The sequence below is a fragment of the Leucoraja erinacea genome, chromosome 12 (genome assembly GCF_028641065.1).
Source record: "Leucoraja erinacea ecotype New England chromosome 12, Leri_hhj_1, whole genome shotgun sequence".
Classification (NCBI taxonomy): domain Eukaryota; kingdom Metazoa; phylum Chordata; class Chondrichthyes; order Rajiformes; family Rajidae; genus Leucoraja; species Leucoraja erinaceus.
The window spans coordinates 33,052,808-33,077,700 of NC_073388.1; the positions used below are offsets into that span (position 1 = coordinate 33,052,808).

Sequence of the window (24,893 nt, forward strand, 5' to 3'; positions counted from 1 at the left end):
TCAACTCACCTGTTTCTGACTGCAAGGGACCTACATTTGTTTTAACTCATCTCTTTCTTTTCACATATCTATAAAAACTTTTGCAGTCAGTTTTTATGTTCCCTGCCAGTTTTCTTTCATAATCTATTTTTCCTTTCCTAATTAAGCCCTTTGTCCTCCTCTGCTGGTCTCTGAATTTCTCCCAGTCCTCTGGTATGCTGCTTTTTCTGGCTAATTTGTACGCATCATCCTTCGCTTTGACACTATCCCTGATTTCCCTTGTTATCCACGGATGCACTACCTTCCCTGATTTATTCTTTTGCCAAACTGGGATGAACAATTTTTGTAGTTCATCCATGCAGTCTTTAAATGTCTTCCATTGCATATCCACCGTCAACCCTTTTAGAATTAATTGCCAGTCAATCTTGGCCAATTCACGTCTCATACCCTCAAAGTTACCTTTCTTTAAGTTCAGAACCATTGTTTCTGTATTAACAATGTCACTCTCCATCCTAATGAAGAACTCAACCATATTATGGTCACTCTTGCCCAAGGGGGCACGTACAACAAGACTGCTAACTAACCCTTCCTCATTACTCAATACCCAGTCTAAAATAGCCTGTTCTCTCGTTGGTTCCTCTACATGTTGATTTAGATAACTATCCCGCATACATTCCAAGAAATCCTCTTCCTCAGCACCACTGCCAATTTGATTCACCCAATCTATATGTAGATTGAAGTCACCCATTATAACTGTTTTGCCTTTGTCGCACGCATTTCTAATTTCCTGTTTGATACCATCTCCAACTTCACTACTACTGTTAGGTGGCCTGTACACAACACCCACCAGCGTTTTCTGCCCCTTAGTGTTTCGCAGCTCTACCCATACCGATTCCACATCCTCCAAACTAATGTCCTTCCTTTCCATTGCGATAATGTTACACTAAAATTATCACACCCATTGTCGATCCTCCTAGCTTGAGTAAACAGAACTGCAGTTCTCCTCTATCACTACCCCCCCCCCCCCCCCCCCCCCCCCCCCCCCCCCCCCCCCCCCCCCCCCCCCCACAACCATCTCTTAACCTTGTTCGCTCGTTGGATCAATTTTAACATGTTACAGTCAAAATGTTGAATACACCACGGGTCTGCAAACAGAACTTTAATAGTTAAATTATATTACATTTTTAGAAAGATTTAGATAAAGATTATCTTCTATAAATTCTATCAGATGGTGCGGTGTTTTTCCACACAATATGATTGAATCTTATTTACAAGCTGATGCAATCAGCACTTCCATGGTTGGATAGCATTGCCACAGGAAATTATAGTTTTTGCTTTGTGTTTATAACGGTGCAGGCATATGCCAGCTTTACGAAAAGGACCAATCTTTAATCAGCTCCAGCCCATTCCAATGGTCACAGCCAAGAAACCAAGTAAAAACCGAGAAGAAATCAAGTAAAATATTCCCATGGTTGCATGTCAACGATAATTCCAGTTATTTGGGCCTTCAACTACCATAATCCATGCCTCTGATCTCACCATGTCTCCTTGGCCATTGGAGGTGAGCGGTAGCTGACTTAACAGTGGTTCAGTTTTTCCTTTAATATTGCAAGAGAACACATAGCAATGTTGGTACTTTGCATGCTGACAAATATTTTGTATACTTGGTGAATCTCCAAAGGCATGAAATTTGTAAACTGTGCATGGCTGCCACACTGCACGGCATGGCCGTAAACTATCCCACAACTTTACACCAAACTAGGGCAGGTCCCTTGTGCAGCACAGCTTGAACAGGCATTTTCATGTGGAACAATAATTCCTAGCCTGATGGGTGATATAGCAGGTACAACCAAAGGTAGAATCAAGGAACCATCAAAAAACTGAGAAGCAATGTAGCTGTCAGAACATGAAGTAACAAACCAACATGCAAGATGTAGAAATGAGAGGCCTTTTCAGAAAGGTGGTGTGAAAATGTACATTTTGGAGAAAACAAAGTTGACGTATAGAAGATTAAAACAGAAATTATTAGCTTAACACAGTGTCATACTCGTGAAAATTGTTGGAAGAGCCAGAGAGCAAAAGTGAAAGGCCAGTTTTGCACCAGTATTTGCTGCTTTCTTGGACTCTTTGTGGTGCATCCTGCATATGGACAGGAGGTTCCCAATACCATCTCAAACGCTACTCTATTTTGGGTTGCGTAGGCCAGTGATTCCAAAAAGTCAATGGGACTATTACATATTTTTCCAAGCAGGCTTTGTACCTTTTCCTCTACTTGCTTGGCAATCTCGTTCCACAACAGCGATTGGAATTGGAGTGGCTAGGGCCTGTTCACTTGGGATGTTGGAGAAAAAAATAATGTTTCTTTGCTTATCCTTCCAGTGAATTTGTAGGGTTATATCTTGACATTGGTGATATCTACCTAATGCCCAGAAAATAATTCAGGTCTTAAAATCTGGGAAGGGACAGTGCTGCCCACTAGAATTGAAGTTTACAGCTGTTATGTCCCATTATTAAATTTGGTGATTCCAATTTGACATTAATCAATGTCAATTGTGCTGTTCCTATCAAGCTTAATGAACCAGATTTTATTGTTTACCCTTATCACACTGCTGAACTTGGAGTCCCGACGATAGATTTCTCTGGTCCCTCCGTCCCCATTGTTTAATTATTCTGTATTTCCTGATTATTCTGTATCTTCCCTCTTACTATTTTTTTTGTTTTCTTTATGTACAACTACTACGGACTGACGCAAAACTGCATTTCGTTGCACTGATACTTGTATTTGTGCGATGACATTAAAGTTGAATTGAATTGAATTGAATTGTTAAAACTGAATACTTATACAGAATAAAGATATTGGTGAAGCATTCAAATAAATGAGTTTAATCTGAATTAATGTAAGGTGAAGCATTTTGGGATCATATGCAAGTGGAAAGTATACAATACTTACTAACATTGATATTCAAAAGGATCTTGAGGTGCAAGATACGCCAATACTTACTAACGTTGATATTCAAAAGGATCTTGAGGTGCAAATCAATATCTCCCTGAGAGGGGCAATACAAGTGGATAGGATGGTAGGATGGTAAATAGGTATAAACAAAAAACTGCAGATGCTTATTAATACACAAAAGGACACTAAGTGACTCAGCGGGTCAGGAGCATCTCTGGTGAACATGGATAAGTGATGTTTTGAGTTGAATCACTTCTGCAGGCTGATTATAGGGGAGGGAGAAGAAAGCTGGAAAAGGGGAAAAACAGCAAAGAAGGTTTATGGCATACTTATCTTTATCGGGCAGGGCACTGAGTATAAAAGTTGGAAAGTCATGCTGCACCAGTATAGAATTTCAGTTGGGCCGCAGTTACAGTATTTTGTGTAGTTCTGGTCCCCACACTATAGGGTGGATGTGGCAGCTTTGAAGAGGGTGCTGAAGAGGTTTAGCAGGATGTTTCCTGAATTAGAGAGTATTAACTATAAAGAGAAGTTGGACAAACCTAGGTTATCTTTGTTGTAGCATAATAGATTGAGATGTGACATGCTAGAAGTATACATCATAAATAGGGTAGATTGACAGTGATTTTTTTCCCCAGGTGGAAATGTCAAATTCTAGACTAGGGGACGTAAATTTAAGTGGGGAATTGTTTGTAAGATACGTTTTTTTTATACAGAGGATAATCGGTGCCTGGAACGCACTGCCTGGAGAGGTGGTAGAAGTAGATATGATTGCAATGTTTAAGAGAAATTTAGACAAACACATAAACAAGCAGTTAAAAAGGGGTATAGGTCATGTGCAGGCAGATGGAATTGGAGCGATAGGCATGGTTGGTGCCAGCATGATAGGCTGCAGGGCCTTTTCCTCGTCTATACTGTCCTATGTTCTATGATCAGTTTCATGGTTTAAAGCAACCATGCCACAAGCAGCAAATAAAATGCTAAATTACAAATATTTGTAAACTAATTATATGATGGGAGCTGTTAAGAAAAGAAGAGCTGGTAGTGGTAGTGGAAAAGTGAACAAAGTACAGGTGCACAACCTTTTATCCGAAAGCCTTGGGACCAGACACTTGTCGGATTTCGGACATTTTCGGATTTCCGAATGGAAGATTTTTAGCGTAGATTAGGTAGGTAGCGCGGGCGGCTTGAAAAGTCTGGAGCGGCTGCCTCCTCCCCGGAGACCGGGGAATCATTGTAAATCATTGCATAAATGTTAGTCAGTTAGTTTGGAGGGATTTTATGTGGTGGTGGTGGGGTGAAGGGGGAAACTTCTTATTCTTAGTCCCCTACCTGGTCGGCGACTCCCAACATCGCGGAGCTGGGGGCTCCGTCCGGCCGCGGGCGGCGCCGGTTGGAGCTCCGACCCCGGCAACTCTACCCCTGGCTGCGAGGCGCTCCAAATCCAGCGCCGCCCGCGGCCGGACGCCCGCAGTCCCAGCTCCGCGAATGTTGGGAGTCGGCGGCCACAGCACTCCGGAGCTTACCGCACGGCGACCAGGTAAGGCATTGCCCACTCCCCGCTGGTATCCCAGCGCTGCGACGCCGCCGACTCCCAACATTCGCGGAGCTGGGGTTGCGGGCATCCGGCCGCGAGCGGCGGTGGATTTGGAGCGCCTCGCAGCCAGGAGTAGAGTTGCCGGGGTCGGAGCTACAACCGGCGCCGCCCGCGGCCGGACACCCGCAGCCCCAGCTGGGAGTTGGCGGCCACAGCGCTACGGAGCTTACTGCACGGCGACCCGGTAAGGCATTGACCGCTCCCTGCCTCTCCGACCAGGTAGGGGACTAAGAATTAAAGTTTACCCCTTCACCCCCCCCCTTCACATAAAAGCCCTCCAAACTAACTTACTAACATTTAAGCAATGATGTACAGATGTTTAAGTGTCTCCCCGGTCTCCGGGGAGGAGGCAGCCGCTACAGTAGTACAGACATGGGTTGACCGTGGGTTGTTTCTGGTCAGGTTTGGCGCCAAACGTGAGCTTTGGTGTGCAGACGACATCCTGGAAAAAATGGCCGGTTTTCGGAGTTTTTCGGTTTCTGGAACTCCGGATAAAAGGTTGTGCACCTGTACTAATTTGTACTTTTTCTCAAATACATAGTCACTTTGTGCAAGATAGCCAAAGTACAACCAAATTGAATTCCTTTATCAAATGCAGACTTCTTTCCTTTTTAGCCAAAGTAAAGGAATTAAATGTTAATTATGGGAAAATGTATTTTTAAACTGTTTGATACTTACGTTTTATATTATTGTTCAATCTGAAATATCTTCTGAAGCACTGAGATTTTAATTTCATTGATAACATCTTTGCAGACGGCGAACTAAATTTCCCCTACTCTACTTGCAAGCCTTAAGAATTTCTACATTGTTCAGTATTTCAAAATACATCATCTTCTTTCGTTCAGTCTCTTGTCATTCTAGTTGATAGATTTACTTTCCTTTCCTACATTTGAAGACAGCCACTATTTTTATGCCAGTCACCTCTATCCAAATAGTATCTTTCTATAATCATTTTTGAATTTTTTTACTATTCATATAGAAAAGGTAATACCTACTGTAACTATAAACAGCAAAAAATGCACCATGCAGATAATTTCTCATCACCTATTCTTCCTTGATGTTTGGAGCTGGAGTAAAGCAATTGTTCCAGGCAAATAGCGTTCCTGCAGAAGTTAAAAAGTTAGAATTTATATAGTGCCTGTCGTTGCCTTGGGATTGCTGAGAGATTTACATCCAATCAAATTCTTTTGAAATGAAATGTGGTTGCTGTACCAATATAGAGACATGAATTTAAGTCTATGAAAGGGAAGGTAAAAGAGGTCATGTTAGCAGGTTAGTCAATATTGTTATGGATGTACGCCAGTACAAGTATCATTAGACGTGTTTATAGTTGAACCCTGTTGAAGGAGAAAGAAATCAGAAACAGTTGAAAATGGACTTAATATTACTCAGAGATCGAAACACAAAAAGAGGTGGCAAATTGTCATAGTCGTACAGCATGGAAACAGGCCCTTTGGCCCAGCTTGCCCATGCCAACCAAGATGCCCCATCTACACTTGTCCCACATGCCTGCCTTTGGCCCATATGCCTCTAAACCTATCTTATCCGTGTCCCTGTCCAAATGCCTTTTAAATGTTGTTATAAGTCCCTGCCTCAAATACCTCCTCCGGCAGCTTATTCCATATTCGCACCACCCTCTGTTGAAAAAGTTGCCCCTCAGATTCCTAGTAAATCTTTACCCTCTCACCTTAAACCTATGCCCTCTGGTTCTTGAATACCCTGCTCTGGGTAAAAAAGTATGGACAAAGTTGTGGAAATGTACACAATTGCCCAGAATTTCTTACCAGTGTTATGCCACCAGGCTTGTACCAACCTTCACAGTAAATACTGTATGTACTTATTTTTACAGAATTGCCAGTGAACATTTCCAATGTAAAGCTGCCTCTTTCCTAGGTGACAAGGACCTGTGGAACAGTAGGATCATGCAATATATATATACTGAAAAAATAGAATGTTAACGGCATACGTTGTCACAACCCTCTTTTCACCCTGACTTAACTAGTTATCAAACCCATCAAGACTTTTGAATGTTCCTTTATGCCATTGACATTTAGAAACATTTATAAAGCTTAGATTACAGAAACTGTTTGTTAGATTCAAACAAAGCAAAAGGTTAATTCTTTGAATGAAACCGAAGAGCACGATTTACTAAAACGTTGAACTAATTTCTAGGGCAGTAATAATAGAAGATGTCGGTTACAATAATATTAGCTGGAATAAAGTCAGTGTGAATGCTTTGGAGGGAGCAGAATTCTTCAGCTGCAATGAGGCAAAGCTTTTCGCCAGGATACAGAGCAAGCTTCAGAACTGGAGTATGGCCAATCTTGCTACATCGGAAAGTGGTTCAGCAGATGTCAATGGCAAGTGGTTACAAAAACAGTAAATTCTGAAAATACTCAGTAAGTCAGGCTGCATCCAAGTGAAGAGAAGCAGCCAATATCAGATGTTACCTAACCTGCAAAGTATTAAGGTATAATAAAGGTAATGGCTGTTAAATTTGTGATGACACAAATATAGGAAAGTAATTTATCATGAGTACGTAAGGTGAATGCAAAGTGATATAGATAGGTTAAGTGAATAGGCAAAGATTTCTCAAATGGAGTATAAATTTTCCAACTTAAAATAATATAGACTAACAGTAGAAGGTGCACAAGTGCAGTTGTATACTCGGTGTAGTTTTGGTATTTACATGGACAAAAATGTTTTCTTAAAGAGATGCCTCAATCAGCAGCGCATCAATCAAAATAAATTGGCATAACCCAAGTCATCTGGAATCAGAGATGGTAATGTGATGTATTTGTGCTCTCAATTGTGAATCAAGAAAGTCGCACACCGTGGTGCTCATTTTATCTTGTCATTTGTTAATCCCATAGACAATATATAATTACAGTAATGTAATGATGCAATCAGCTCAGGATAATGTCGAGTTTATTTCAGACTTAAAAAGAACCAAAAACTAGGATGGAAATAAGAAGACATTTTAAGAATTTGTTTCTCAAAGAATTGGGGCACTTGTGAGAACATGTCTTCTTTCAAAGACAATGTTGGTTATGCATGGTCAAACCTAATAAAACCATTATTGATCCTAAATAAATTAATTTCGAATGAGAGTAAAACATTGATTCTAAACATGAATGTATAAATATGCAATAAAGTATTACAAGGTTATAAGTGGAAGGAACTGAATTGTCCATCTGAACCTGAAGCTCCAGAGCTTAACGGGAAACTTGTTCAGTACACAGCAAGCGTTAGTACTAATTGTTTTAGAATTTATATAAATAACTTGGGTAAAACCAATAAAGGTTTGGTTGTTAAATTTGTGATGAAACAAAGATAGGAAAGTAATTTATGATGAGTATGTAAGATTAATGCAAAGTGATATAAATAGGTTAAGTGAATGGGCAAAGATTTGTCAATGTGTATAATGTGGGGAAAATGGGAAATTCCCTGTTTTGGGAGATAGTTTAGAAAAAGAACTATGTTGTGCTTGTTTAAATGATGCGTTTCAATACAACCTAATGAGGTCCACATAAATACTTTACTTAATATTGATACAGAAGATTAGAGCCTATCGTTACCTGTGCTCTTGGAACCCATTTTCAACGGCAGTACAAAAAGCATCATCAACTCCTATGGGACAATAATATTTCAGTAATCTAGCCTTTTTCTACACATCTTTTTACAATGATATGGCCATGACTCGAGAGTCTAAGCAATTGGGAAAGATTGGCCTAGCTAGGACTTGATATCTTAGAGTGCAGGAGGCTCATGCGTGATCTAATAGAGGTATATAAAATCATGAGGGGGAAATATATTTTGAGTGAATGCACAGTATCTTTTACCCATAGTAGGATAATCAAAAAGCAGAGGACATAGGTTTAAGGTGAGAGGGACAAGATTTAATAGGAGCCTGAGGGGCAACTTTCTCATTCAGAATGTGATGGGTATATGGAATGAACTGCCAGAGGAGGTAGTCGGGGCAGGTACTATAACAGCATTTAGAAGACACTTGGACAGGTACATGGATAGGAAAGGTTTAGAGAGCTATGGGCCCATCGCTGGCAAATTGGAATAGCTTAGATGAGATATCTTGGTTGGCATGGACGAGTTGGGCTGAAGGGCCTGATTCCATTCTATATGACTTTATGACTACATAAAACTAATCCATGTACAGAGGAGTACACGATTGATAATGCTTTCTGGTACTGGCCCTCAGTTGACCGACACCAGTCCCCTATTTACTCCTCTCTGTGTCCAGGGGTTCCATTACCAGGTCTCATCTCTTTACTATTTCTGGTATTAGCCTGACCTTGTCTTATCAGTGTTACAAATGTAACAGTTGATCCTCCGCTTTCTTCTTAGTCCCTATATGCAATTGGAGATGAATTAGAATGGGCCTATTGTTTGGAATGGATCTTATTGCAGGACAGCCAGCTGGGATTGGCTGCTGCTGCCAAATTATTGCTGTACAGGAGACCTTGGGTCTTGGCAAAGTGAACTAGCGTTCCAATTTATTACTGTTGCTGAGTAAAACTGAGAGGATGTTACAGTGGGGGTATTCTCCCTCATCTCATGCAGCTGTCTGATGTGGTACCAGCCTGCAGTAACATCAGCAGGCAATATAATTTTCTTTAATGCGTAAGCCAAACTTAACCCTTGATTGTCCATGATTTTCTTTAAAAAAATAACCGATGCTGGCAATCTGAAATAATAACAAAAAATGCTGTAAATATTCAGCAGGTCAGACAGCATCTGCGGGAAGGGAAGAGAAGAGTCATTGTTTCAGGTCACAGAACTGAGAATGCGACAAAATAAACTTATAAAGCTCCAGGTAGAGTTCAGGAGCGAGGATATCTCTCATAGAGTAAAATCATGGTAACCATGGGGACAAACTGCAAACAAAGCTATCTGGTTAATGAGTGAAATGGAGGAATTAGCGAATCAAAATGTAGACAAAAGAACATAGGAATACAAAATGCAAATTAGGAAGACATGCCCAGCAGAGCAGACAGCTCAAAAAAGCAAAACAAATTGAGATAAACTGGTCTCAACCCAAAACACCACCAATCAGTGTTCTCCAGGGATGCTGCCTGACCTGCTGTGTTATTTCAGCACCGGACTAAACTCTCCTATATCCACCTATCACTTGCCAGCTTTTGTTTTGCCGTCATCTCTTTTCCAGCTTTCTCCCCCCTCCCCTAGTGTCTGAAAAAGGCTCTCGACCTAAACATTACTTATCCATTCTCTTCATAGATTCTGCCTTACCTGCTGTGTTAGTCCAGCACTTTGTGTTTTGCTCAAGTTTCCAACATCTGCAGTTCCTTGTGTCTCTCTTCAATTCATATGTTTATATGTTCATGCAAAAGGTGAGGCCACAAAATGGTAACAACTTGTGTTTGTAAAGTCCTTGAAAACACTGAGATTTCATGATGCATTCCAGTGAAGAATGTTTACATAAACCTGGCCACCAAATCACTTAGAGGTATGAAGACTGGTGATCAAAAGTGTTTTTAATGATAAGATTTAATGAATATGTTGAAGAAGGAAAAGGCAGTTCTGAAGTTGTGAAAGCAAATTTCAGATATTGAGGCATAGCTAACTGAAACTGATAGTATCAAGATTCAAGATTAAATTTATTTGTCATTTGGACCCCTTGAGGTCCAAACGAAATGCCGTTTCTGCAGCCATACATTACAAACAAATAGACCCAAGACACAACATAATTTACATAAACATCCATCACATCGCTGTGATGGAAGGCCAAAAAAACGTATCTCTCCACTGCACTCTCCCCCCCCTCTCCCGCCCCCGATGTCAGAGTCAAACTCAAAGCCCCCGGCAGGCGATGGCGATTGTCCCGCAGCCATTAAAGCCACGCCGGGTGGTGCAAGGTCGCACACCGGGTTCTTGATGTTGGAGCCCCCGGCGTGTGCTCGCAGAGTCCCGCGGCCATTCCAAGCTGAGCGGGGCGATGATGTAAGGTCCCGATCCAGGAGCTCTTCGACCCCGCAACTCGGGCGGGAGAAGTCGCCGTTGCAGGAGCCCTGAAAAGCGGTCTCCCTCCAGGGACCCGCGGGCTCCCGGTGCCGCCGTCCGCCAGACCCGCAGTTGCAGCCTCCGAATCTCCGGAGGTCGGGCCGCAGCAGCAGCAGCGCTCCACCACCGCTCCACCCGCTCTGGACTCGGCCAGCTCCGCGACGGTGAGGTGAGTCATCGGCACCAGAGCCCCCGGTCTTCTCCTGTTGGAGGCCGCTCCTCGTTGCAGCCCCAACGACAACGGAGACCCGACAAAGAAAAGGTCGGGTCTCCCGTGCAGGGAGGGATGTAAAAGTTACCCCCTCCCAGTCACTTTCAGTCACTTACCTTGATGGAAATGCGATCTGGGCTTTAATCTGGACCAAATTAGGTTCCGTGTCGCATCTCGCCCCCCCCCCCCTGCGGCCTAACAACATGGAGTGGTGCGGCCTTTCCTGGAGATCGGCCCGAAGTTTCAAACCGCGGGCGCGGCACAGACTTACCATCGTGGAGCTGGCGACCCTGCCGAGGATCGCCAGAAGAAAAGCTCCGACCGCGGGGCCTGTGGACTTTAACACCGTGAAGCCCGCAGTCTCGGTAAGAAGTGGCCGACTCGGGAGTTCCAATACGTCCCGACGCCGGAATTTTGACTAGCCCAACGAGAGGGCTTGGACATCGGACCATCGGCAACGGCAAAGCGGAGGGTTCAAGGCCCCGACCACGGGTGAACAAAGGAGGAAGATGACTGAACATTATTGCCTTCCAGCACAGTGAGGAATGTTGATTCCACTGTGGTGGATGTTTATCTTAAATTTATTTTATGTGTGTATTGGGTTCTTTTCACTTAGTATGGCTGTATGGTAACTGAAATGTCACTGTACCTTAGTGACAATAAATACAAACTTGGACTTGAACTTGAACTCTGAGGAAAGGGTGGTGGAGGCAGATTCAGTTGTAGCATTCTTACGAGAAACACATAAGTACTTGAAACTATAGTGCAATGTGGAGAGGTTTGGCCAGGACTGGCTGTATTGTTCTTACATAGAACCTGCATGGATTTGAAGGGCAAAGTTACTATTTTCCATGTTGTTACCTTTCTGCGATTCTGTACCCAAATGGATCTATAAAATTGCAGCCATTATTGAGACTTGGCTGCGAGAGGGACAGGATTGGCAGCTCAATGTCCTGGGGTTTTGATGTTTTAGACATAATAGAGAGGGAGGTAAAAGAGGTGGAGGAGTTGCTTTATTAATCAGGGAGAATGCCATGGCGGCACTTTGAGAGGATTTACTGGAGGGTTTGTGCATTGAGGCAATATGGGTGGTGCTCAGAATAAGAAAGGTTCATTCGCTCCAATGGGATTATATTAATGGATAGTATAGTTTCCCAATAGCTAGCAGGTGATGGAGGACACGATATGTAGATAGATTATGGAAGGATGTAAAAGCAATAAGGTTGTCGTAGTGGGTGACTTTAACTTCCGTGATATTGTCTGGGACTTATTCAGGACAAAAGGCTTCGACAAGTGAATTTGTTAGGTGTATCTAAGAGGATTTGTTGAAGCAGTGTGTGGATAGTTCAATTTGAGGAGAGACCATATTGAACTTTGTGTTGCGAAATGGCCCTGGCTAGCTGACTAGTGTTTCAGTGGAAGAGTATTTTGGAAAGAATGATCCATAAGTTTTAAGATTGTTATGAATAAGGATAAATCTGGACATTGGGGAAAGGTGCTAAATTGTGAAAAGGCAGATTATAGCATCAAATAAAACCCCAGAATGTGTCATTTCACTTGATGCCGAGAAGGCGTTTGATAGAGTAGTATGGGAATGCTTATTCAATTCACTTGAAAAATTTAAGATTGGTCCAAAATTTATTTCTTGGATCAAGCTGATATATCATATACCTCAGGCTTCTGTACTTACTAATAATCAGAGATCCCCTTTTTACAGGTTCTTTCGACGTACTAGACAGGGCTGTCCTTTAAGTCCTTTACTATTTGATATTGCTTTGGAACCTTTGGCCACCGCTATTAGGGAATCCCCTAATATTTTTGGTATTGTCCGCAGGAATAAGACACATAAGCTATCTCTTTATGCAGATGATCTGTTATTATTCATTTCTATCCCTGAGAAATCTATTCCGGCAATAGTAGCATACTTAATCAATTTAGTAGTTTCCCTGGTTATAAACTAAATCTTAGTAAGGGTGAGCTTTTACCATTAAATAATCTAGTTTCGAATTATGGACAGTTTCCACTTAGATTGACTACTGAAAGTTTTACTTATCTAGGTATTAAGATCACCAAGAAACACAAGGATTTATTTGAAGCTAATTTTATGCCTTTAATTGACCATATTAAACAACAGTTTACTAAATAGTCACCAATGTCCTTATCTTTTATCGGCCGAATCAATGCTATTAAAATGTTCATTTTACCTAAATTTCTGTATTTACTTCAGACGATACCAATTTTTATTGCCAAATCTTTCTTTGATATTATTGAGTCCAAAATTTCTTCATATATATGGCAGAATACAAATTCCAGACCAAGTAAACAATACTTACAGAAATCAAAAAAAGATGGTGGTTTGGCATTGCCGAACATTAGATTCTATTATTGGGCAGTCAATGTTCGTTATATAACATTTTGGACAACAGATTTAGAAGATACCCAATGCCCAGGATGGATAAATCTTGAACGTGATTCCTTACAAAGGCTCTCATTGGCTTCTATTCTAGGGGCCTCGTTACCTTTTACAATTACGAGATTGAATAAATATACGACTAACCCAATAATAAGACATACGTTTTGGATATGGTTTCAATTTCGTAAGGTTTTTGGACTAAATGATTTTATCTTATCGAGTCCTATCTTATCTAATTTTCTCTTCCAACCTTCCAGTACTGATCAAGCCTTTTTATTATGGAAGAGGAAGGGATTAGTAGCTTTTCGTGATTTGTTTTTGGATGATTGTTTTATGTCTTTCGAAAAACTCTCCAATAAATATAATTTACCATATTCACACTTTTTTAGATATTTACAAATTAGACATTTATTGAAGGCTACTCTACCTCTTTTTCCGCTACCACATAAAACCAAAATTTTGGGGGGGAAATTTACATTTGAACCCTTATCAGAAAGGATTAATAACGACTATTTATGAGTTGATTTTGAAATTACAAATAGATATCTATATATCTATAAAACTCTGGGGCCATCCGACCGACTGCCGACCGGCGCCCTTCCTGCCTTTCGATTCGTGCCCGATACTTGCAGATGTCCAATCGGAATGGCCGATGCTTGCAGATGTCCAATCGGAATGGATTCATTTGCATGTACGGCTGCCGGCTGCATTTCTTCCTTTGATTCATTGCCACGCCCAATCCAGACGCTCAATCTCCGAGATATTTTCTATTTCGGTAGAAATTTCGCTTTTCTTTCTAAGTATCCGCTCCTCATTTCATTTCGTCGTGTTGAAGTACACGTTTTTAATCAAATCCTTCAATTTTTGATACTATTTCTGTAGTCTTAAGTATTGATTTACAACCTCCTCCTATTACTGCAATATTTGGGCTACCAATGTTAGATTCTATTCATTTGTCCCTCTCCGCCCATCGGTTGATTGCTTTTACCACATTAATTGCCAGAAGATCTATTTTATTTAAATGGAAAGACTCCAACCCTCTGACCACACTCCATTTGTACTCTGAAATGATATCTTGTTTAAATTTAGAAAAAATCAGGAGTGACATTGTTGAACCCTTGGTTAAATTTGATAAGACATGGGGAAAATGTATTCAACACTTTCATATAAAATAAATTGCTCTCTCACCGTTATAAAAACTATTTTACCTTTATATGGTGGAACGGACTTGACGACAAACAGACTTCAATTGTTGAAATTCGCAGCTCAGATTCTGTTTTGCTTTCTTTGTTTTTTCTTTAGTTTAGGGTTTTTTTTTCCTTTTTTCCTTTTTCTTTTTTTTTCTTTTTATCTTTGTGTTTTATTTTATACATATATAAGTTTTCTTTTAAACATTTAACTATATTTACATATTCACAGACATTTTTAACCTTTCCCTAGCACACTCCTCCGTTCCAGCGTGCCTGAAAACCACCACAATCATCCCCGGTGCACAAGCAGGAAAACATCAACTCCCTCAATGACTACAGGCCCTTTGCTCTTACATCTGTAGTCTCCAAGTGCTTTGAAAGGCTAGTCCTAGGTCACCTTAAATTATCTCTCCCCCCCCCCCCTCACTCAACCCACACCAGTATGCATATGGGGCTAATAGATCTACAGAGGATGCCATAAACACTGTCCTCCATGCTGCACTACAACACCCAGAGGAGAAGGGGTTATATGCCAGGATGCTTTTTGTTGATTACAGCTCAACTTTTAATACAATCATACCCAGCAAGCTGATCACAAAAAATGCTAGACCTTGGCCTCAGCAGTCAACTGTGTCGGTGGATATTGGGCTTTCTCAGTGAACGCCCACAGACGGTGAGACTTGGACCCTACACCTCGACATCCCTGACCCTCAGCACAGGAGCACCGCAAGGCTGTGTGCTCAGTCCGCTCCTCTACGCCCTATACACACATGACTGCTTGCCCCATCACCCCGCAAATAGGATCATAAAATTTGCGGATGATACAACCGTGGTGGGGCTCATCTCAAATGGGACTCTGCTATCGTTGTAAAAAAGGCGCAACAGAGACTTTACTTCCTCAGAACACTGCCCAGGGTATCATTGGACTCCCCCTTCCCCCTCTGGAGGACATTTACCACTCCAGATGCCGCAGCAGGACCTGTAATATCGTGAAAGACATTACACATCCTTGTCACCACCTTTTCACACTGCTGCCCTCAGGAAAAAGGTACAGGTCACTAAAGTCACGCACTGCCAGACTCAAGAACAGCTTTTACCCATCAGCAATCTTGGAACTGAACTCTGTCTCGGGAGCGGGTTATAGGGAAGGAGGGGGGGTGGGAGACAGTGTTAATTTATGTAAATGTGAATCCATGGGTGGGTTTGGGGAGGGAGGGAGTGTAAAAAGTACACGTTTTTGGTCTCTTCCTTCGGGGGATGCGACTTCTTTTGTCGTATCCCCCCGTCTCCACCTGCGCCGAGGCCTAATGGCGGTGCTGGCGGCCTCGGAGCTGGGGCAGAGGCAGCGGCGGCTGGGACAGCGGCAGCGGCGACCAGAACTCGGAGTGGGGACAGCGACAGCGGCGGCCTGGCCTCGGAGCTGGGGCGGCGCAGCGAGGGCCTGGCCTCGGAGCTGGGGCGGCGCAGCGAGGGCCTGGCCTCGGAGCAGGGGCGGCGACCTGGCCTCGGAGCGGGGACAGCGACAGCCTGGTCTCGGAGCTCGGAGCGGCGGCCTGGCCTCGGAGCTGGGGCGGTGGCAGCGGCGACCTGGCCTCGCAGCGGGGACCGACAGCGGCGGCCCGGCCTCGGAGCTGGGGCGGCGGCAGCGGCGGCCTGGCCTCACAGCGGGGCGGGCAGCGGCGGCCTGGCCTCGGAGCTGGGGCGGCGACCTGGCCTCGGAGCTGGGACAGCGGCAGCGGCCACCCGGCATCAGAGCTGGGACGGCAGCGGCAGCGGCTGGGACGGCGGCAGCAGTGACAGCGGCGGCCTGGCCTCGGAGCGGGGACAGCGACAGCGGCCACACGGCATCGGAGCTGGAGCAGTGGCAGCGGCGACCTGGCCTCGGAGTTGGGACAACGGCGACCAGAACTCGGAGCTGGGGCACGTTCCAGCAGCAGCGACCATTCGACCCGACCGCGGGCCCAGTGGACAACAGCGGTTTTTATACTCACAGCTCCAGGTAACCCCTCCTCGCTCCAACGGCTCCCCGAGCCTCTGTAGAAGCAAGCCCCGCGCTGTTTTTATACTCACAGCTCCAGGTAACCCCTCCTCGCTCCAACGGCTCCCCGGGCCTCTGTAGAAGCAAGCCCTGCGCTGTTTTTATACTCACAGCTCCAGGTAACTCCTCCTCGCTCCAACGGCTCCCCGGGCCTCTTAATTTTATAAAGAAATTTTATCCAACAATTTTTTTGCGCCCCTAAAAATTTAGCGCCCGGGGCAACTGCCCCTCTGCCCCCCCCCCCACGCTACGCCACTGCACTAAATACAAGAGGGTTACCTAGGAGAGGGTAGGACCACTCAATGATAAAGAAGGGACTTTATGCTTGAAGTCAGAGTATGTGGGTGAGATACTAAATGAGTACTTTGCATCTGTATTCACCAAGGTGAAGGTCATGGAGCATAATGAGATTAATGTGTAGAATATTGATATGCTAGGGCAGTTTAAGATCAAGAAGGAGGTGGTGTTGGGGCTCTTGAAGAGCATTAAGGTGAAATAATCTCCAGGAACTGGGATCTATCCCAGGTTATTGAGGAAGGAAAGTGAGGCGATTGCAAAAGCATTTACAAAGATATTTATATATTTGTTGGCGCAGGGGAGGTCCCAGAAGACTGGAGAGTAGCCAATATTGTGCATTTTTGTTTAAGAAGGGAAGAAGCAATAATCCAGGAAATTATAGGTTGGTAAACCTCTCATCAATGGTTGGGAAGTTATTGGAGAGTATTATTCTTCAGGATATGATTTGGAAGAGAATGGTCTCATTAAAGGACAGTCAGCGTGACTTTTCCTGCACAGATCATGTTCTTGCGAACTATTGAATTTTCTAGGTGGCAAAAGAGATGGGTGAGGATAGGGCAGTGGATGTCTACATGATTTTCAATAAAATTTGATAAAATCCCCCTTGGTAGGCAGAACCAGAAGATTCAAATGCATGGGATCCACAGTGACTTGGTTGTTTGGATTCAGAGCTAGCTTACTCAGAGAAGACTATGGGACCTCTTTTGTTTGCAATATTTATGTATGGTTTGGACATAAATGTAGATGAGTTGATTAGTAAATATGCAGACTACACAAAAAACTGTGAAGTTGCAGACTGAGAAAGGTTACCAAAATATAGAGCAGGATTTAGATCTGCTTCAAAAATGTATGGAAAAATGGCAGATGGCGTCAAGCAAATGTGTGGTGTTACACTTCTGGAGGAAAACTGTAAGAGGAAAGTATGCATGTAATGGAAAGACTATTAACATCATTCATATACAGAGGGATCTTAGTGCCCAAATCCATAGCTTTCTGAAAGTTGCAACATAATTAGATAAAGTGGTAAAGAAACGTATGGTATGCTTGCCTTCATCATTCACGGCATTTAGTATAAATGTCTGTCAGTAAATTTTGAGCTTTATAGGAACTTGGTTAGCCATATTTGGACTATTGAGAGTGCTGGTGCAGGATTTCCGAAAAGTTAATTTGCAAGTCGAATCGGTATTAAGGAAGGCAAACACAATGCAAGCATTTATTTCAAGAGGGCTAGAATACAAAAGCAGGGATGGAATGCTGAGGCTATATATGGCTCTGGTCAGGCCGTATTTGGAGTATTGTGAGCAATTTTGGTCACTATATCAGAGGAAGGATGTTCTGGCTCTGGGGAGGGTCCAGGGGAAGTTTACAAGAATGATTCTAGGAATAAGAGGGTTAACATATGATGGTCGTTTGACGGCACTGGGCCGGTACTCGCTGGCGTTTAGAAGGATGAGGGGGGTCCTCATTGAGACTTACAGGAAAATGAATGGCTTGAATAGAGTGGATATGGGGAGGATGTTTCCACTAGTGGGAGAGTGTAGGACTAGAGGTCATAGTCTCAGAATTAATAGACATTCCTTTAGGAAGGAGATGAGGAGGAATTTCTTTAGTCAGAGGATGGTGAATCTGTGGAATTCTTTGACACAGAAGGCTGTGGAGGCCAAGTCAATGGACATTTTTAAGGCAGAGATAGATACATTCTTGATTAGTATGGATGTCAGGTTATGGGGAGAAGGCAGGAGAATGGGATTAGGAGGGAGAGAGAGATAAATTAGCCATGATTGAATGGCGGAGTAGACTTAATGGGCTGAAGGCCCAATTCTGCACCTATCACTTACAGTATGACCTATGATTATGTATGGTTCTGGTCATCCCATTTCAGCGTCGGAGGCTGAGGGGAGATCCGATACAGGTTTTTAAAATGTGTGAAATCGATAGAATGGATAGTCAGAATATTTTTTCCAGGGTCGAAATGGAGCCAGTTTTTCCCCGGAAAAAGTTTCTCCTGCTTCCCAGGAGCAAGTTTTTTTTTACAAAAAAAAAGTTTTGGCGGGAGCCTAGAACACAATGCCAGGGACAGTGGTGGAGTTAGATATGATAGTGGCAATTAAGTAGCTTTTTGATAAGCTAATGGGTGTGCTTGGAATGGAGGAATATGGATCATATGCAGGCAAAGGAGATTAGTTTTACTTAGCATCATGTTCGGCATGCACGTTGTGGACCTGTTTGCGTGCTGTACTGTTCTATAGTCTATGTATTATACAGGAATTGAAAGGTTGTCTGTACAAATAGTACTTCAGCATACAAAAGATTGAGAAGCCCTACTTCTAAACAGCTTAACTTATTTTTGAGGCATAGCGACCTTGAAGAACTTGATAAAGCAAACAATGTTTTGTTGTACACTTCCAGGTTTGTTTGACAAGCTCAAATGTGAAGATGATTTACTGCCATTACACCTTGGTGTTTGGGGCAGAGACAAAGCTCTTCCAACACTTCTTGTTACTAATAGGTCTTTCAACCACTGGCTGACTGTATTGTGTGGTTTTATTTATGCTTGTAAGTGATGTTGGGTGTGTGATGGGAAAGTGAGTTCTGCAAAGCCAAAGATCTTAAAAGAATACAAAAATTCCTTTTGGCATGTCTCCTGTTGGGGCACGCATTACCCAATTGACAGCAATACTGAAGAGAATTACATATATTCCAATGTAGTCCTGTTTTGATTTCAAAATTGAGTTCACTGTGATCAACACAGTACATAAAGTTGGACAAAGCTTTTGATAATATTGTTTACATGGAGAGGATTCAATTTCCTTGCAGAATGCACCATGGGCGGTCCTGTGATTGCTGTCAAAAGCCACGTCAAAGCTTATGAAGTCTAGGTATTTTTGCCAGAGCCATTCTACGTATTGTTCTATTATATCTCATAGATTAAACATTAAGTTTGAGCACTGAAATTCTTTACAAAAACCAGTTTGCGTTTTTCTAAATTGCTGTTAGCAGATTTTAACAGACACTGCACCATGATTTTGCCTCGTATCTTGCTTGCCATGGATATGCGACATACCACACCATTTATGTTCTTTCTTGAGCATCACCACTTTAATTTCATCATTCACTTAACTGGTACTTTTTTCTCTTTCCCACATTAACGTGAATTGAGGGACCGGGAACATTCCCATTTTTTTAGTTTAGTTTAGAGATACAGCGTGAAAACAGTCTCATCGGCTCACCAAGTCTGCGTCGAACAGCATTCCCCGCACTCTAACAAAACCTCAAACAAAATACTTTCACACTTTTCATATGCTAAATTTTGCTTGAGGTTTTGGACAAAGGTTAAGGTGTTACTATGTGGAAATAAAATGAAGGCAACTAAATATTGTTGAATTATATGAAGCTAATTTTATTTAATGCAAATGTGTTCCGACACCTTTTGGTGTACACTGTTCTGAAGTATGTATTTTATATGTCAACACCTTTTCAATTCCACTGGTTGTTAATGAATTGTCCTCCCTTATTCCGACATTCTTTTACACTGAATAGTATTGTGTGATAACACCTTAATCTGATTTGATGCATCTTCTCAATACATCTTAAGTAGTTGCTTTCAGTTGCCTTGGAGTGTGTTTCTTTTTAATAGCACTTCAAAATTTGGGTGTGGGGGTTTGTTCGTGTTTCCCTGCAGCTGATTTGAAGACTTATTTATACTACAAACACAGGTTTCATTGGTCGTAAATCTGCACATCTTATCTGCACATCATAGGTTTGCAATAGTTTACTTTGACTGCATTTTCAAATGATACATATAAAATATTTTAGTATTTGAATCAGTTGAGGCTGGCTGAGTGTAAGTTTCATACTGAATTAATTTAAACACATGATTGATGGCAGGGGGAGGTGGATTTGTATGAATAATTTAGTTTGGGTAAACACTTTGGCTTAAGACCTGTTAGATTAGGTACAGGATGTTCTATTCTATCATATGGAGACTGACCTGTTCATCATGGTGAGTCTTTTATGAGGAATATCAAGTGTGGTTAAACAGCACATTTATAATGTGCTAACTTCAAGTGTAACAGGTAACTTTAAAACTACAAAATGCTGGAGGCACATGCAAGTGCTTGCCTGATATAAAAGCCTCCCTTCCTAAGGGACCATTGGTTTTGTCTTTTTGCTCTATTATTGTTTGATTGTTTGCTTCTATCCGTATGTATGTGTATATATATATATATTTCCCATTTATTACATGTTTTACAGAATACTATGTTTACATATTATGTTGTACTGCTGCAAGTAGGATTTTCATTGGTCTGTCTTGGACATATGACAATAAAACACTATTGAATCTAAGATAATGCATTGCTAAATTCACTACTGAGCATGCATTATTATTTATGACCATCCCTATTTGTTAGATGAATCAATAATTTTGTTGTTGTCATTCCCATCTATATATAAAAATAATATAGAGTTCTGTTTTGTTCTTTATAAAAGGAAGCATTGAAGGAAAACATTAAGAAGAGGGAAACAGAAGAAAAGATCAAGAGAGCAAAGTTGGCTAAGGAGAAAGCAGAGAGAGAGAAGTTGGAAAGACAGCAGAAGAAGAAACAACTAATTGATATGAATAAAGGTAATTTATTGATGATGATATTGGTCCCACACATTTCTGTATTCTGAAGCAGAAATGACCAGAAATTGGTGGTTTCCCTTGAAACCATTGGCAATACAGTTATGTCACTCTGAAAAGTGGATTTCTTCCCCTTTATCCCATCAACATTTAACATTGTACTAAGCGTGACAATACTCATATTTTTCCACCCCATATTTATTGCTGCATTTTGAGCTTCTGATATGTTTTCACTGTCCTATTCAGATCTTTTGTTGTAATACCATGCAGCAGCAGATGGATTTGGAGGTTTTGAGCAGAGACAAGCAATTATTTTCACGCTCTGTCTTTCTTAAGAAAATTGCATAATCTACAGGTACATCAAATCTTGCCACATTATAAATCTGGACTGATCACAGACTATCTTGTTGAAACAAATGATTGACAAAATGTGAAAACAGAATTCTTCATCCGACTTCTTGGTTTAGAATCCACTTGATTTACTATATTCCTAACACCAGCCTATCATAACCATAAATCAAACTAGAAAAAGTGAATTCCAAACACCAAGTCTTCCATGCACCACACTGAGAATATAATGTCCATTTATTAATCAAACCTGCTTTGTGCTAAATATTCTAAAGATAGGTTATTTCTACTCACATAAGCAGTTGGTTCATATTCTGTAAGTAGACATCTTATTGATCATTAACCATTTTAAACAAAATTTTACACAGGAATTGTGCAGGTAACTGAAGGACATGATAAAATTGGAGCATCAGTGGGCCGTATGGCCTCTCAAGCCTATTTTATCATTCATGGTAATCATGGCAGGTTTACCTTGACTTCAACTCTGCTTTCATATCTGCTTCTCAGCTCTTGACTCCCCTGAGTTCCAAATATCTAGCTCTTTTAGCTCTGAATGTATTCAATCGCAGTCTCCTCAGCGGTCTGAGATAATGAATTCAAAAGATTCACAAATCTCTAAATGATGACGTTCTTTATCTCCTACTAACCTACTAAATACATTGATCAAAGAAATTTTGATGTAACAAAGTGCCACGATTATATTCTACACCAGTTTAATGAAGCTAATGTTGTTCTCACATAATCCCATGCATTTCAATCAAATTGATTTTTTTATTCTGGACGTTAGGAGTAAATTCCTTGCCTATTCCTCTTGCTGGCATTTCCTTTTTCCTATAGCAGTGACTCATTCTACAAATTCTGTTACCCTCGTGTATTTTTACCAATTAGTATTTCTTTCATGTTTAGCCCCAGAGTTGGTTGGCTCTTTTGCTGTGATTAGTTATTGAAGAATGATTATAACCTAGAACCAGCGCTGTTCCTTTTCCTCTCACAATGCTGATTCTGTTTTATTGGGCTGCAGGACAGTGCTCAGCCCAGCTGTACCTTGCATTTGCACCCCACCAATGCAGCACTTTCCTCGTGTGACTCGTGGTCACACTTTCCCTGCTAATGTCCTGCAAACCTCACTACTGTGGCTGTCCTAGTTGGTTGAGAAGTCTGTAAAATAATTTGCCAGTGGGATGTAATGGATAGAAGTATGGGATATTTATTCATGGGTTTATGATTAAAATTGACTCCTACTAGGAATATCGCAAATCCAGGAAAATTTGCAACTGGATAATCAGAATCATTCAGTGGTTGTCAAAACATATACAATCAAAATACATTTAAAAATGAAAAAATAAATAAATTTACAAACACATTCAATGTATGTAAATTCAATAATATTAGTAATGATGATTAAAATTATATTGAGAAACAACTGAGCTGCACTAATGGGCCTGTCCCACAGGCGACTTTTTAGGCGACTGCAGGAGACTACGCAGTCGACTAAAGGTGGTTGCCGGGGAGTCGCCTTCATGGTCGTGAGGAGTTCCCGCATTCTGGGAACTAGTCGCGCTCATTATGGTCGCCGCAAATTTTTCAACATGTCGCCAGGAGGTCCTAGTGGGTTGCCAGGAGGTTGAAGGTTCTCATAGGTTGTAGCTGACCGGTGAATTTCATTGGCTCATTGGGATTTTACCAATTTTACCAATTATCTCTAGCTTCTTAAAAATTGTCTCCACTCCTTCTCCCCCCCTTGACAGTCGCCTGAAAAATCGCCTGTGGGACAGGCCCATAACTCTTTCTACTAGATTGACAGCCACATTTAAATGATTGGGTGGACTGATGTCTCAGTTGTAGTGGGTATAAAGCAGAGACAAGGTTTGTACTATATCCCTGCCCTCCATTTGGTACCTCTGGAAATGGCCTGCAAACAGTGCTGGGCCGTATTTGACAATCACTATACTCCACACTGCACTGTGCAGCTATGGAAGCCAGATATAGGATTTGTGACTTTAGTACATACGAAGACTGGAATTTACCATGTGGTAAAGTCATCAATAGGTGTTAGCAGACTATACTTATCTCTCTCTTTGTTCTTTGGTTAAGCTGCAGCTATAAATCTGAAACCCAGATCAAGGCATGTCTTCATCATAAAAATATTAATCAGTAAGATTGAAAACACATTTTGTCCCCATCAAATTGTTTCAGTGCTATATCCTGTTGCTAATGATTTATTACAGCAATTATTATGGTAAACTGCATTGCACCATAATGATAGTTTAGGGGGTGAGGCCACAATTTTAAAGGTCTAAGTAGAGAAGATGTGGGATACATAATTCAAAAAAACTTATGATAGAAGACACCAATAATCAGTTTAGGCTGGTATAGTAATTAAATCTGCATGTACTTTTGGAAAATCTACATTTAAGCTTTCCTTTCTCAGATGGTAATCTGGTTTTCCTCCAGATTTATATGTTCTATTGTTTAAAATATATTGTTCAAATGTTCCATTATTCAAAATCTACTTTTCAACTATTTTTCTTTGCTCCATATTTCCCTGTTCTTATTAAGCTTTACTCTCAGGTTATCAAACATATATGTTAAGATTTAGATCTATAGTTGCAACTTATACGAAGAATGCTATTTTTCTATAAGTACCCTGAAATACTTGTTCAAGGTTGTGAAAAATAGATTTAATTTTCCCAGCAGCACATTTGAAAGGTGAGAAAATGCTTCTCAATTTAGCAATAAAATCTTTGTAGAAGTTTTAAAAGTTATTTTATTGCTGTTTTATTTCACTGAACGATCAATACGCCAATTTTACCAATTATAAATGTTTTTGGGCATAAATGTCATGAAACTAATAAAGCAGTAGCTTTATATTATTAATTCAGTATAGGATCAAGATGTCAAATGTTTGTAAAATTGAAAACAGGTTATTCAGGCTTACTAATTCAGAATTCATATGAAATATATAAAGTACTGCATTAAGTTCTGGCCATTGGGGTATAGGAAGGATACCATGGTGCTGGATACCATGTTACCTGGGAAAGAGCAGTTCAGTTATGAGGATGGACAGGAGGTTAGGTTTTTAGAACAGAGGAGGTTAAGGGTGGATATGATTGAGGTATATAAAATTATGATGGGTATAGGTAATGTAGACAGCAGGAAACCTTTCTCCAAATCAGAGGACAGAAGGTGCAGGATCAGTTCATTCCA

General features: G+C 41.4%; 1 protein-coding gene across 3 annotated transcripts in view; it reads left to right on the forward strand.

Annotated features, from left to right (window-relative positions):
• Nucleotides 1–24,893, forward strand: part of diaph2 (diaphanous-related formin 2) — a 567,387-nt gene that overhangs the window by 368,625 nt on the left and 173,869 nt on the right. For all 3 annotated transcript variants that reach the window (XM_055643895.1, XM_055643898.1, XM_055643897.1), the window contains exon 21: nt 21,206–21,341. In XM_055643895.1, coding sequence (XP_055499870.1) covers nt 21,206–21,341 — 136 coding nt within the window. The remainder of the gene's footprint in view (nt 1–21,205; nt 21,342–24,893) is intronic.